Below are 14,661 nucleotides of genomic sequence, written 5' to 3'. Positions count from 1 at the left end.
AAATCGGTGCAAAATTGCGTAAAATCATTGTCGGAACGAATGCTTAATAAAGTCTGTTTACTGGATTTATTCTCGTTCTTTTTATGTGCATCGCCACTGCAGTGTTGTTCAAAGTGTGATTTTTTTTTCGCACTTAAACTAGGAAACAAAAATGTGAACATAATTCAAGCTTCAGTATTTTAAGTGTTTACTTACTTACAAATTTTCCACATACTTTGCAGAATACTCATTGTCTTTGGTTGAAGAAGGAAATTGGAAATTAGTGTCCAAATTATTCCCTAACCATAATTTGATTTTATCTTTCATGGATGATTTTACCTTAGGCATTTTGAGCATTCTTTACTGTATGCACAAAAATCAAAACCGGCCCCAGCACACTCACTAACACGCAAAGACACTCAATATCACTAACAATAAACTTCTAAAATAAAATGCTTTTTTAGAGATTCACCTCCTTCCGGTTATAATCTAAATGAAATGCAGGTCAGCGTTGTCAGTTGGTGACACCAACCCGTACCATTAAACTCAAGGGCGTTGTTTACAACCCATTTTTAAACAATCTGCCAGCCAAAGCAATGAATTCACGGAAAATCTCTATTGTGCAAGCACATCCGCTTCGTTGGTCGTGGAATTCTATTTTAAGCCTTTTAAAATTTACAATTAGGTCGTTTAATTAACGCTTTAGGTCTTTAACGGCAAATTAGGCATTTTAGGTAGTAATAAATGGGCGTTAAATAAACAGAATTTTTTAAATTCGGATAAATATATAAATTTCACTGCAATGCCTGAAGTATATATAAAAAGGCAAAAAACCTAAGATCCGAAGCCTATTAGTTATTTAAATCCGAACACGAGTCTTTCGAGAAGACAATAATTCAACGCCCCACAAATCTCAAAACATAGGAGTCATGAAACGCAAAAAAAAAATGGAAGTGGCAAGTGGCCTATTGGACTCAATACAATAGTTCCTTCGCTTACGCTGGAGAAGTAAATAGACAAAAAAATGGAGCCAAGAGGAAAAAAATTAATGTAAAAACAGATAAGCAAAAAGTTGACATAATCATCAGCCTAAATGAAAAATAATTGCAGCATTTAATAACCAAATGAACACGGACCTGCAAGATTTAAAGAATATTTTCCGACGGAATATGGTCTTAGTGGCTGAAAAAGTAAAACAGGAAGTTGACATTCAGTTAGCTCCGGTTTTCGGCTCGCTAAAATTTGCTTGGTTACAGCACCAAATTTCAATAACAACAATGTATTTAATTACTTTTTCCGGAAATCGTCATTGAAACAGCATTTCCTTGCGACATTAGGCGCAGGAAAATTGGATTTCCCTGACTAGTACTGTAAAAACTACAAAAATGACGCAAAATAATTAGTTATTTAAACAAGAAAAATTGATTCAAAATTTCGTAAATTACACTATTTACAGATATTAACATTAATTGTAGAATTCGATATATTTGCAATGTTAATTTCAGACAGAGATTTATGATCAAGTTTAACCTTTTTATCAAAAATTTCAGTCGAGATTTCGGTGCAACAGATTTCAGATGAATCACTACTTGTAGAGGGACACGTCTCGATATTAGTGAAGGGTCTTTTTTTCGGACCAGCTTGTATTTTATTAGCTATATCTAATTTATTTTCGATGGACTCTTCTATGTATCCTTCTGCTACTGAACTGCTTTGCCATCCTCCATGCCTTTTTAAGTTGGTAATATCTCCTCCTGCGTCTACTAGTAAAGTCGCGGAACTGCGCCACATACATGTCCTGTGTATTCCAGAGGTGTTGGTAGACCAAGGTAGGTAGCAATTTGAGAAGGAAATTTACCAAATGAATGCAAGCTCACTGGTTGGACCGTACATTTCCCTTTCTTGTAATTTAAAAATAAGCGCTTGTGTGGAGTACTAGGCGGACGTAATTCCAAATAACGTCTGTATGTAGCAAGATTTCTTTCATCAACAACTACAAAGCGTCGAGGTTTTTTTGTTTTAGAATCAGGAATGTGTACTATTAGCACGTTATTTTGATCTTCAATGTCGTCAACTAACATCCTTGATAATTCGTCGCATCGACAGGCTCCAGACACCCCAAAAATAAGCGCCACCTGAAATTACCAAATTTAATAAAACTTAAATATGTAATCATTGTAATAACTTACTTTCATTAATAAAAATTCCTTGTCGGGAGCTTGAAGCAGAAATTTATCTATCTGGTCCCGAGACAAACATTTCGATTTTTTTGGTTGGTAACCAGTCGATTTTCGTTTTAGGTAAGCAGTTACCTTACAAAACTTGCTGATATCCAATTACCTTTTCCTTCAACAAAAGCACGGCTTTCAACATAGAGTAAGTGCTCCAGAGGCTTGAAGCCTTAAAAGAACTTGATTTTTCCGCAAAATAAGCCAGAAATACGTCTTCCGTTAGCGAAGTAACATTTTTAAGCCTGCGCCAATCTTCAAAGATTTGGAACTGCTTTTCATACCGCTCCTTAGATTTCGACGGTAACAATTCTTCTGTAGCAGCAGCGGCTGCTTTGCTTAGGTCAAAAGGAACATCCTCACCAGTGTTTTCGCTTGTATTCATAATTAATTAATGAAATAAACACACAGCTCTGACGTACGCACAAAATTTTATAATTGTTTTGTTTGTAACCATCGTTTTCAAGAAATTGACAAACTAGATTTTTGCGCAATTAATTAAAAAACTTGTTGGAAAATCTCGATTTTTAGCGATTTATTGCGATTTCCGGAAAAATTTAATACAAAACTCGTCAGTAAAATGTCTTATTTGACTCGGAGCTTTAAAATACTCGGCACAAAGTGCCTCGTATTTCAACATAGCTCCTCTTCAGTAATGAGACATTTTCCTGACTTTTATGTAAATATCTATTTTCGTCGACCACTTATTAATGTGAATATTAATGAATTTTTTTTCCGAAAAAAGGATGCGTTAATGGACGTCATTAACGATCTCTTTTTCATTAATGCACTCTTTTTTAGTTAGTTTTTTTCACGGTTTTAAAACGTTGTGAACTGTCATGATGTTAGACAACCAGATATACTGATTTATTTTTCTTTTAATTTTATTCATTTTACAAGAAACTTTTACAATTAATGAAATATTGTTATAACATAATTAGAATTATTTTTGGATATTCATCACAAAACTATTAAAACTACAATTGTTAAAGGTTACGAAAGGAACAGATAAATTCTTTGTGTTGCTGACGTCACGATTTATGTTGATTTGAACGTTTTCGGAGGTGTTTGAAGTTATGTTATTTATCGAGTTATTTATTTCTGTTTCTGCTGGCGAATTAGAAGGAAAATTAGCAGTGGCTGAGCAAAACAATTGTGTAGAGGTCTCGGGGGTGGTGGAAGAAGTTGCTGTCTCGTTACAAAACAATTGCTTGGCAATATTAACTTTATTTTGAACTGTCTTCTATGTATGACTCTGCAACCCTTGTTGATTTCCACCCACCGTGCCTCTTTATTGCCGCAAAATCAGCCGCTGAGTCAGATAAGATTGTGGCTGATAATCTACGGAAAGAATGTCCCGTATAGAGTTTTGGCTGGTCTAATTTTAAAAATTGTGCAACTGTACATGGAATTTTGGAAAATGTGTTGATACCAACAGGGTTTGTAGTGCATTTATTGTGTCTGTTGCGTACAAAGAATGTGTATGTTTTGTATGGTTGGGTCTCAGTGTTATATACCGTCTGATTAATTTTAAAAATATACTTTGGTCATCATCTACAATGGTAAAAACTCTTTTTTCCTTTGTTTTTGTTCTGGAGCCAGGGATAGTAACTAAAAATTTTGATTTCAAATCTTCAACATTGTTGGTTTGCAATTCTAGAAGTTCATGCTTTCTTAAAGCTCCAGCGATCCCGAAAATGAGTGCTACCGATAAAAGTTGTTAGCTTGTACAAATTCAAGTTCTTGGTCTTAATTTACCTTGGCCATTAAAAATACATCATTTGGAGCTTCAATAATAAATTGCCCTTTCTCCAATATTTTTGATTTTTTTGGAAGATGTCCTTCACTTTGTCTTTTAATGTACATTATCAATTTATGATAATTGCCAACGTCAATATTTTTTTTTAGACGTAGAGTATACTTCAACATTGAAAATTTTGGCCAGAGGCTCGCAATTAATCCTTTTTGTACGATCTCGGCAAAATGCGCCAGCAAGACGGGCTCAATGTAATCGTTTACGTGTTGCTTGGTACACCAATCGCAGAATTCAGAGTATGTTCTTTCGTAGAGATCTTTACTTTTAGCCGGTAATAAACTTCCACACGCATCGTTCGCACTTGCTATTACTGCAGCCGGAAGATCACTATTTTCTAGTTCCATTTCTCAATTTACAATTTACAACCGCAATGGCAAACGCTTTTTACACAATGAATGTCAACGTTTGTGATTCGCTTGTCATTTTTTTTTCCAATGATAACTATGTTAACTGTTCAAAATTAAAACACACAAGAATGGGCAAGTTTGTGGAACTTTGTTAACTGTTCAAAATTAAAACACACAAGAATGGGCAAGTTTGTGATCAACGAAAAAATGTTGTAATGAACTCGTTTGTTAATGGGCGATTAATAATCTCCACTTGTAAAGGCACTCACTCGCTACGCTCGTTCGTGCTTTAAACAGTGTCGATTATTAATCGCCTTCATTAACAAACTAGTTTATTAAATAACTATTAACGATTAAAATTATCCCAGTTCTAAAGCGGGTCATTTGCTTGCAAAGAAAGATAGCTTAGAATTAACTGTACAGAAAGCGGCTTATCTAAGAATTGATTTAAAGGTAGGTCGAAACAAAAAAACTGAGACTGAAAATATTTAGTAGGTATATTGGAAGCTGTATGATCACTGTAGCCTTACAATCTCATTAACAGTTTCTACAAGATCTCGGTTGTTTAAAATTGTTACGTGGTCACCATCTATTGTAGTTACTTGCGCTAAATTCTCGCTGATTTCTGATAATTGATAGTCAGGTCTGTCATCAACCATGGCAAATTTTGCTTTGAACAAATGTACTGAAGATTTAATTTTCTTGTTTTTAAATGTATAATTAAATATAGCATTCAAACGATGATACATGGTGATAGCTGCCTGTTTTTCTAGTTTAAACTTGTCACTTATTTGCAAAGGTATCAAAGCTAGAAGTAAATCGATTCCTTTTTCTAAATCTTTGGAATTTAGCAACGTTTCCTAAATAAATTAATCCAAACTATAGACGTACAAATGTAAATAAATCGATTAATAGCTACCTCATTTTGTGAAAGTAGATCCAAAGGAATCATAAAAGAGATTTTACTCAAAAATGCAGGATGGAAATCTGATTTTTCTTTTTCATGAGTAAACAATTTTTTTACAAAAGAATTTATATATGTTGGTGAGCCGTCGATTAAAATTAGGGTACCAAAATATCCCTTTTCTTCTAACAAACTAATAATTTCTAAGCCGACCAAAGTTCCAAATGAATATCCAATGAAGAAAAAGGGCATTCTTCTGGATAAATAAATCTCGATGTGCTAAAGACGTATAGAATAGAGTAGCATTAAAATATAGCAATTTTAACAAACCGGCAACGCATTCTTCGCACTTTCTTCAATGCTTTTTTCTGGATTTTTATAATTGTATTGTACTCCAATTACATGTGCGTTTAGCGAATTTGTCAAATATTCTAGTGGTTTTAAGAGGCCTTCAACTCCTGGTAGCACGAAAACGGTTGGAGCTTCTTCAGATAATCCCACTTGACTTTTCAATCTAACAGCAGCAAGCTGACTATTTACGATGTTGCGAATATGCTCAATGAGAAAATTTGTATTTCCTTGCGTTTTGTTGCAAGTAATTTCCCCAGATTTATTCTCTGCCTCCATTTCAGTCAGTCTAAAATAATTCAAAAATAAATAAGAAAATTTTCCTAATAAGAAAATAACTGCCTTGCAAATGTTAAACTTTTCACATCTTTAGATGTTACGTAAATTTCAAAATCTTTCTCTAGAAGTTGAACAATTTCTGTATTCATCATCGAGTCCATACCGAGTTCTGGAAATGTCGTATACTGACTTATAGTTTTCATATTTTTTATGCCAATAACATGAGCAACAGCTGCGACTGCAGTAAGATTGTCGCTTTTGTGATATTTTTCAGCTACCACCATACTAGAAACGACTGGATATTCATGCTTTATCAGCACATCTAATACCTCAAGACAACTTGAAATTTTTTGTTGGAGAGTACCACCAATCACTAACTCTTCATTTTCTTCATACATTCTCGCTAACAAACCAACCTTTAAAGTACTTGCAGTTTTAAAAAATAAAAACAATTATGTTAACTACTTCACCGATTGCACCCCATTGGATAGCTACGGCTGGTAATCCATCACGCTTTCGATTTTCGCATATTCTTTCCATAACAGAGTTTGCCATACCATAGTTGCTTTGACCTACATGACCACGACCACAAGATAAAGAAGAAAATACAACGAAGTACCTTAGCTGTGGACATAATTTCCTGCTTACTCGATCCAAGTGTAGTGTAGCGTAAGCTTTCGGCTCTAGCGCGGCGTGAAAATTTTCTTCGCTTTGATTTTCAAATAGTGCGATTTTAAGTACAACCGCTAAGTTAAATATGCCATCAACAAATCCCAGTGCACTTGCTTCTTTAATTAAATTTTCACATCCTGCCTCGGTTGTCACATCGTCTGTAGAGACCTTGACTTCAATACCATACGATATCCAAGTACTAAAATTGTTAGATAAAACCTTTACTGCGAAAAGAGAAAGTATTTTACTTAATTCTTTGTAGGTGGTAACCATTTCGAATTCCCGATCTGGAAGTCAGTACCAGTTTTCTGGCACCTCTCAGAACCAACCAATCGCTTAATTCTAAACCAAATCCTCCAAGACCTCCAATAACGATATAAGTGTAATGGCTGCCACATTGGAATCTTAAAAAAAATAATACCAGTAATCAGTCTATTTAATAGACTGTGTTTATGTTTTAAAATAATTGGTACACGGTATATACTCGTATAACGGTAGGAAATTTTAATGTACTTATTTAAAATTTTTGTTTATTACAATATTCGGAAGTGAATGATGTTCTCACTAATAATTTACCTTGGATTTGACATAATTTCTAATTTATTTATATTGCAAGTACGAATATTTTTATCTTTGTTTTCATTTCGCAACTTGATTAGGATTTTGCCAATGTGTTTGCCTGCCAACATATGTTTGTACGATTTCTCTATCTCGTCCGCGTTGAACACAATTCTAGGCAGTGGTTTTACGAAACCTGATTTTATTCCCTCTCTCAAGTATTTTACCACTTTAGACTTCATTTCCTTAACATTCCTAAAAACATCATCTAAAAATATACCATGATAGATGGCTTCTCTTTCCATAAACAAAGAATTGAAAGAATTGTCATTAGCTAAGTCATATTTGCCAATTTCCATAAGTTGTCCACCTCGTGCTAGACACCTAATGGAAGCATGCAACTTATCCTCGCTTAACGAGTTTAAAATGAAGTCAACTCCTCGACTCTTGGTTTCTCTTTTGATCATGTGTTCAAATGAGGTGTCTCGTGAATGTCCCATATGGCTGTCCGGAATTTGTGGATAATTTTTCCTTAAATACTCTCTTTTTTCCTGAGTGCCGACGGTTACGTAAATGTCGCATTCATAGTGAAGACAAAGATTCAAAGCAGCTAGTCCAATACCGCCAGTAGCGGAATGAATGAGAATTGTTGAACCTGGTTTCATATTTCCAACCTTAAAGAAAATCGTTGGAAAGACGAATTTTTTATAAAAACGTACCATTAAAAGAGCGTAAATAACAGTGGAATACACAACAGGAACCGTTGCTGCATCTTCAAGTGACCACGAATCTGGAATTCTCCAGGCCAAGGAAGAATCACAAGTAACGTAAGACGAAATGCCTTGAGCATTGATCATTCCAGCTAATCTACGGCCACTTAAATCTATTCCGGAAAATTCAAATCCTATTAGACATTCTTGGCCAAGTCGATGAGGGTCTAAAATTTCTGGAGTTATGCGCCCGGTAGATGCCATAATATCTTTGAAGTTGATTGACGAATAATATGTCTACAAACAATAGTTATTTCTAACATAACCTATATGCTAGTAACGTACCGAAGTCAAGAGTTGCTCTTTTTTCAATGGTAGTTGTTTAGTTAAAAGTCCCTCTGACCATTCGAAACTAGATATATCTCCTCGACTTTTGAAATAGGCATAGGTATCGTCACAAACAATTTTCGGGCTTTCGTCCAAACGCAGATGTCTATATGTTCCCCAAGATGTATCCTTATAAACGTTTATAGCCAAATTTTTACTGATTTGTTTACTATAAAATGAATGTTGGGGATCAAATTCGGGAGCATCGTCCATCATGAAAAAACACTGAACGAAGTTTTTACTTGTTTCCCGTCTGATGCAATTTATCAAACCCAATATCCCTTCAGGAACTTGGTTTGTTGCATAAACTATGATGTTATTCCCTAGATTTATAAAGTTTTGTAATTCGGGCAACCAATCGAAATTATATGAAGATATTTTGACAAACTTGGATTTCTCAATCTTCACTTTTTTCCTAAATAAAATAATCCGTTCATTTGGAGTTACATAATCAGTGAGAATTTCGATTTCATTGATATGTTTTTCTAGCTTGAAGTTGATATCTTCTCGTGTTAAAATAAATCCGTTTTTGCTAAGAGGTGTTAAGAATTGTTGTATATTGTCAGATTTTTGGAGAATCTTGCTACCAATGTACAAAAGTATGTTACTTTCTGACGTTAAGGTAACACTTTCGAATTTTATGCCAAGTGCTTCATCTACAGTGGTTTTTGACGAAATGGTTAGATCAGGAGTCACCAATGGAAGATCTACAAGGGCTTTATTTACAAAGCCTAATATACATTCAGCGTTTGTATCTGTAAATTTGTTGATGATTTCCACAGCTTTAAACGTGCTTTCTAGAGTATTTTCTAAAATAATCTGGATGTTGATTCTCACTGCTTCATCCAAATCTAGAGATAAATTATTTGGTACAAAAACATGTTTTTCTAAAACTGGTTCGATCCACAGTTTTTTCTTGAAAACGGATTTGACTTGCAGTCCATGTATTTCAATTCCACCAGATCTAAAATTTATAGTATCTATTTATATGTAATACTAAACAATAATTTAATTACTTGATTATGTTACAGTCCACGTTTACATAAACAGGTAAAAGACGTTCTTCTCCATCCTGACTTTTCACAATACCCATGTGTTTTAAAGGATCGATGATAATTTTCTTGATACCAACAGGAACGTAAAGCAATCTTGTGTCAATACCAAGGATTTTCATTTGAAGCATATTATCCATAAACGTACACCAATTGTGCTCCCACTTAATCACACCTATAGAAGCTTTTATGTTGCATCGTTTTATGGCTTTGAACAAACCACTGAAAGAAATTGAAATAAACTACAACTTACTTTGTTCAAACCTACCTATAACTGTAACCCCTTAGGCAAAGTTCTCGATAAATTTCGTCCTGTTCCAAAATTTCTAATTGATCGTCACTGAACGAAGTCAAATATGGCCAGTCAATTTGTTGCTGGTTTGCATTTGGACAAGCTTGGATACGACCACTAACCAATAGAGATTTGTTTTCAAGAATTTCGAAATTACCTGTTCCTTTTTGAATCGTTATAAGCAGTTTTACGTAACCGCTCTTGGGCACTGTAAGAGCTTTGAGAAATTTACAGTTTTCAAATAAAACAGGAATTTTGGTGACTAATAATTTTCGACTCCGTGCATATGTTTGCCAAACTAAATTTAAATATTCAGTGGCAGGAAAAATGTTGCGTCCTAAATTATTTACCTTACTAACAACCTATATTTTTGATTTGTTAAAGTTTCTTACCATCAACAACGTGACCTTCTAGAAACTGTTGTGCCTCGTTTACAACTGAATATCTGTATTCAGACTGTTCAGTATCTACTGATTTGAATTCACTAAATTTGTACGTATACCAAGATCTCTTGTGATCCCATTGCAGAGAAGGTGAAATCATGGAGGTGCCCCTACTTACAGGGAACTTTACTGTAGAGTAAAGCTTGTGAACTTGAGGAAGGTAACCTTCGGTGTATAATCTGGAAACTGATACTACAGTCTTGAATTTTCAGTGGCGATAAATATTTACGTTCCCAACAGAACGAGCAAATTGATATCAGCGTTTTCTCCAACTAAATTGTTTTCACCATTGTGAGGCAAGTCAGAAATATTTAATGTTAAAGTGGGTTTAGATCGATCAACATTATTTTCATAACCATCGCCCATCAACTCTTTGAGTTTAGAATCAACTCTATTTGGTATATTTTTTTTACTAAATTTGATCGCTGCTGACACTGCGTCTTCCAGTTGGATAACATTGTAATAGTAAGCAACAGCGATTTTCCCAAAAGATTCACCAAACAAACCAGTAGGGGACAACTGTAACGTTTTGAAAATATCTGCAACGATTAGTTGCAAACATATTGACCCTAAAACGTCTTCAGCTGGTTCTGCGGTACTATTTAAAATCTCTTGAAACGATTTCACGTTGTTGAACATTAAAATTTCATTAATTCTTTTACCAAGAAAGAAAACTAAATCTTAGTTATTGGTCCTGAATTAAAATTTGAACTCACCTTGCCTCGACATCTTTGAAGATTGAAAACTTCATCAAATGATAGGCCATAGTGCGAAATTTATTGACAAATAGTCCAAACAATACGTGAAAGCTTGGATGTTGAGTTGTCAATAATTTCGACGACATTGATACAACTCCACCTTTTGAGACGATTGCATATCCGCGATATAGATGGTTTGGAAAATTCACTTTATACAATTGATGAAGGAGACTAATATATTCTTCGTCTAGGTTTTTGGGAGAAACATCGTTTAACATTTTCAAAACTGCCTCATTGGTTCGACCGCTGACACAAACTAATCTAGGGACATCGTCTTTCGGCTGTCCACCTTCAATTTTATCTTTTTTAAATCTTTGTAACAAGATGTGGCAGATGTTTCCTCCAAAACCAAAGTTGTTAACACTTACAACAGCTTCATGCCCTAGAAGTTCAGTAGTTTCTGTCACAACTCTCATTCTGTTTTGTTCAATCCCCTCGAGTCCCTTTCTAATTTTTTTCAAATGTATATTAGGTGGTATAAATCCATTTTCCATAGCTATTAGTACTTTGATTATTGAACAAATTCCTGATGCAGCTTCTGCATGACCCATATTTGATTTTAACGAACCCACGAGAAGTTGTCTTTCACGTTTGTTTGCCAAAGCTCGATGAATAGCTTTCACTTCTTCAGGATCACCAGCTTTAGTACCCGTGCCATGTGTTTCGAAGTAACTCACATTTGAAAAGCTAATATTGCTTTCTTGGTAAATTTCAGTAAAAAGCTTTGCCTGCATTTTTGAGGAAGGAAATGTAATTCCTTCCTTTTTAAACCCGTCACAGCTCACTTTTGCATGAATAATTTTCGCGTAAACTCTTTTCGCATTCTTAGATTTTTGAAGAAAAATGCATGCACAAGCTTCGCTTCTAACGTAGCCGTTAGCGTTTTGATCGAATACTTTACAAGCACCGTCGTTACTTAAAGCTCCTAGACTAAAAATACGCTACTATAAACCAACAACTATTTACTTAATGAAATAACTTTACTCAAAATATTGAATAGTAGTTTTAGGATGTAAAGTTAAATTACAGGCAGCAACTATTGCGTTTTCGCATTCACCATTTCTCATTGATTTAAATGCCGAGTGAAGAGCGTTCCCGGAACTGCTACAAGCGCTCTCAACTGTAAATGACGGTCCCTTTAATTTCAAGTTATAGCTAAGACGGTGAGCGTACATCGATTTAAGGTAACTGAAACAGATACATTTGTGATAAAAATTAGTATTCTGCTTGCATAGAACTATTTATTCTCAACCAACACATCTACAGTACGAAAATTCATTGAAAGTCAGATACCTCGTCCAATAATAAAACAAAATCTATATGGAATACCATTTCAGATGAGACAAAGGGCAGAAATTATGACAAACGGTTTCCAGAAAATTGTAACCCAGATAATTTCAATAATTTCTTTCTGGAATATGCAGCTAAAGTAGTGCAAAAAAAAGCCCTTATAAAAATTTTATTCAAACAATAAGATCAGTCTCATCCCATTCTTCCATCCAGTTTTGGAAGACGATGGTACGCATAATAGTCAACTTTTTAAAAAATAAAAGAACGGAAGACATATTTAATATCAGCGCTGACTGAGATTATTCCACTGTTTTTTGAGACACTTAAAGTTCGAACAAAGGGGAAGACAGCAAATGAAAACAACAAAACATGTCAATTAGCGCACAAAGTGTGGGAAAACGCACCAGTAATCAGTAAAAACGAAAAAATTATTGACCTCTGACAGAATTTGATGGAGCGTTGGCTCCGAAACAGTGCAGCCCCTAATGTGGCGTTAAAAATAAACTGCCAATATTAGTGCAATCGTTTCCACCAAACTGTGGAAGGCGGCACACAATGTCAACAAAGTCATGGTCTTCCTAGACTACAATATTTTATGATGACCCTGTACAATTCGACGCATTTTATAGTATCGATTTTAAAATCAATGTGTGATTTATTTGCATTGTCATATGTGTAATATGTTTAATGCAGTGTGTGTTAATTTATTGCGACATATCGAAACTTTGTAATAAAATCTCAGACAAATAAAGTTATTATGATCTGCAGTGTATTAGGTGTCGTCATCTTCCTGTGTACAAATCAGAGAGTTAGAAGGCAAAAGTTGTTTGTAAATGTAACAATTGTATCTTACAAAAATTTTCAACTAAATATCAGATTTGATAATTTTGGAATCGACAAAATTATCGCTGAAATTCTATTTGTATTGATGGTCATGCAGAAATATAAATGATTTGATTGGATAATTAGTTAACATTGTAATAGAAATTGATTGGACTAAGGTAGGTGTTGGGAACAGCACCAAAGAGCGACAGTACTCTTGGGGCAGGCTTAAATCCACTACTTCTAAGCGAAATTACTTAAATTGTTTAATTTTCTCACCCAGTAATCGCAAACTTCTGTGGTTCCTTAATACTGATAAGTGTAGTGTTTTTCATTTCCGTCCACCCAACACTAATAAATACGCCAGTTCTACTTCCTTTCAGTTCTAACGGATTTACTCCAGCATCCATCACAGCTTCAATAACCGTTTCCATCAAAATTCTCAAACCTGGGTCCATATTATCAGCTTGACGAGAATGTACTCCAAAATATCCAGCATCGAATTTGTTAATATTATTAATATTGCCACTTCTTTTTAGAAAGTCGTGACGATCAATTTTCCACCTTTTATCATTTTCAGTAACCATGTCCTTTTTGCTGAAGAGATTATCTTGAAACTCGTAAATGTTGTCTGACTCCGGAAAACGACCGGACATGCCTGATATAACTACTTCTTCGCCAGGTAATGGAGACGATAACCAACGACCATATTGATAATTAGGACTGAATAATTCTTTTTTTATATCTTCAGTTAAACCCATTGTCATGAACTACTTAAAATTAAAGAACAAAGTTAAAATTTTAAATTTACCAAAAATAGTGGATAATTTATACCACGAAGCGTGGAATGTTTCAGAGAAGAAAAAAATGATGGACAATTTAGCATAGCTGCACATATTTATCTGCTGTCTAGCGGAAATCAAAGTTAATTTGAATACATTGCAATATGCAACAAGCAATTAACTGTGTAATACGTTTACATTTTTCAAGCCTTACACTTTAATTTTAACGTTAGACTAATTAGTATTTTTCCATTAGTTTTAATGTGTTATACTTATGTATCTACATAAAAATTTCTAAAGCAACAGATGCAGGAACCTTTCCTTGCTAGGTGGTAAAACTTAGTTTGTAATTAATTATGCATTTTGCAGATGTTGTACTTTAGAATATTTAATTGTGAAAGAATAAGCATCGCTACTTTTCACTATAGTATATTAAGTATTAATAACGGTAAGAGGTGTTTACTGGTTGAAGACAAAAGTTTTTTCTGAGACCAGTAAACCCCCTTAACGTTCGTGATTCTTATACTATTTTTTGTACGACCATCAAAAGATTTGCGTCTTTTTATCAAATTCATAAATTGAAAGAATTTATATCAAACATTAACGAGGTCTTTTTTTTAATTTAAAATTTGTTACTATGGTTTCGATTAACATAAACAACAATTTTAAAAATCAGTTTCCATGTTGATCGCTGTCGATTTAGATTTGATCTGGCTTGATTTCGAGTTAATTTTCTTTCCGCGACTATTAGTGAGTGATTTATTTGCTTAAAATATCAATCATGAGTGATTCTAAAAGCAAAAATATCGAAGTCGAACAAGCATGGAATTAACAATAAAAAAAATCTTGAATGCGTGATTACTTACCGTTCAGCTGAACATAACCTCAATTTTTCTTTTTCAACCGGTGGTCGCAAAAGTTGAATTTGCTACCTCTAAATGACTCGACATTTGCATGCGTCATGGCTGCTAGTGAAAAAAGTATATTTAGCTAC

At 34.3% G+C, this 14,661-nt stretch overlaps 1 protein-coding gene across 1 annotated transcript; it reads right to left on the bottom strand.

The window, feature by feature from the left end:
• Positions 1-4,885: 4,885 nt before the first annotated feature.
• On the bottom strand, positions 4,886-13,650 carry LOC135138589 (fatty acid synthase-like). Its single transcript, XM_064068567.1, has 16 exons — positions 13,165-13,650; positions 11,758-11,961; positions 10,732-11,703; positions 10,245-10,670; positions 9,965-10,194; positions 9,549-9,909; positions 9,245-9,502; positions 8,187-9,192; positions 7,851-8,138; positions 7,150-7,805; positions 6,822-6,977; positions 6,367-6,772; positions 5,965-6,317; positions 5,605-5,911; positions 5,290-5,553; positions 4,886-5,230 (listed from the first exon to the last, which is right to left on the bottom strand). Exons 1-16 carry the CDS (start codon positions 13,644-13,646, stop codon positions 4,886-4,888), a joined length of 6,714 nt encoding a protein of 2,237 aa, XP_063924637.1. The 5' UTR covers positions 13,647-13,650.
• Positions 13,651-14,661: the final 1,011 nt, after the last annotated feature.

The sequence above is a fragment of the Zophobas morio genome, unplaced genomic scaffold (genome assembly GCF_036711695.1).
Source record: "Zophobas morio isolate AGI-343-1 ecotype UQ-CSIRO unplaced genomic scaffold, CSIRO_AGI_Zmor_V1 ptg000030l, whole genome shotgun sequence".
Taxonomy (NCBI): domain Eukaryota; kingdom Metazoa; phylum Arthropoda; class Insecta; order Coleoptera; family Tenebrionidae; genus Zophobas; species Zophobas morio.
This window is presented reverse-complemented; position numbering and strand designations above follow the sequence as displayed.

What these genes read in the sequence shown, in the direction of transcription:
- LOC135138589 (XM_064068567.1), bottom strand. Translation starts at nt 13,646, where the DNA reads ATGGGTTTAACTGAAGATATAAAAAAAGAATTATTCAGTCCTAATTAT. An exon ending in AGAAGGTCACGTTGTTGATG is followed by an intron (nt 9,910 to 9,964) that starts GTAAGAAACTTT and finishes TAAATAATTTAG; the next exon opens with GACGCAACATTTTTCCTGCC. An exon ending in AAAAGTTTAACATTTGCAAG is followed by an intron (nt 5,912 to 5,964) that starts GCAGTTATTTTC and finishes GAATTATTTTAG; the next exon opens with ACTGACTGAAATGGAGGCAG.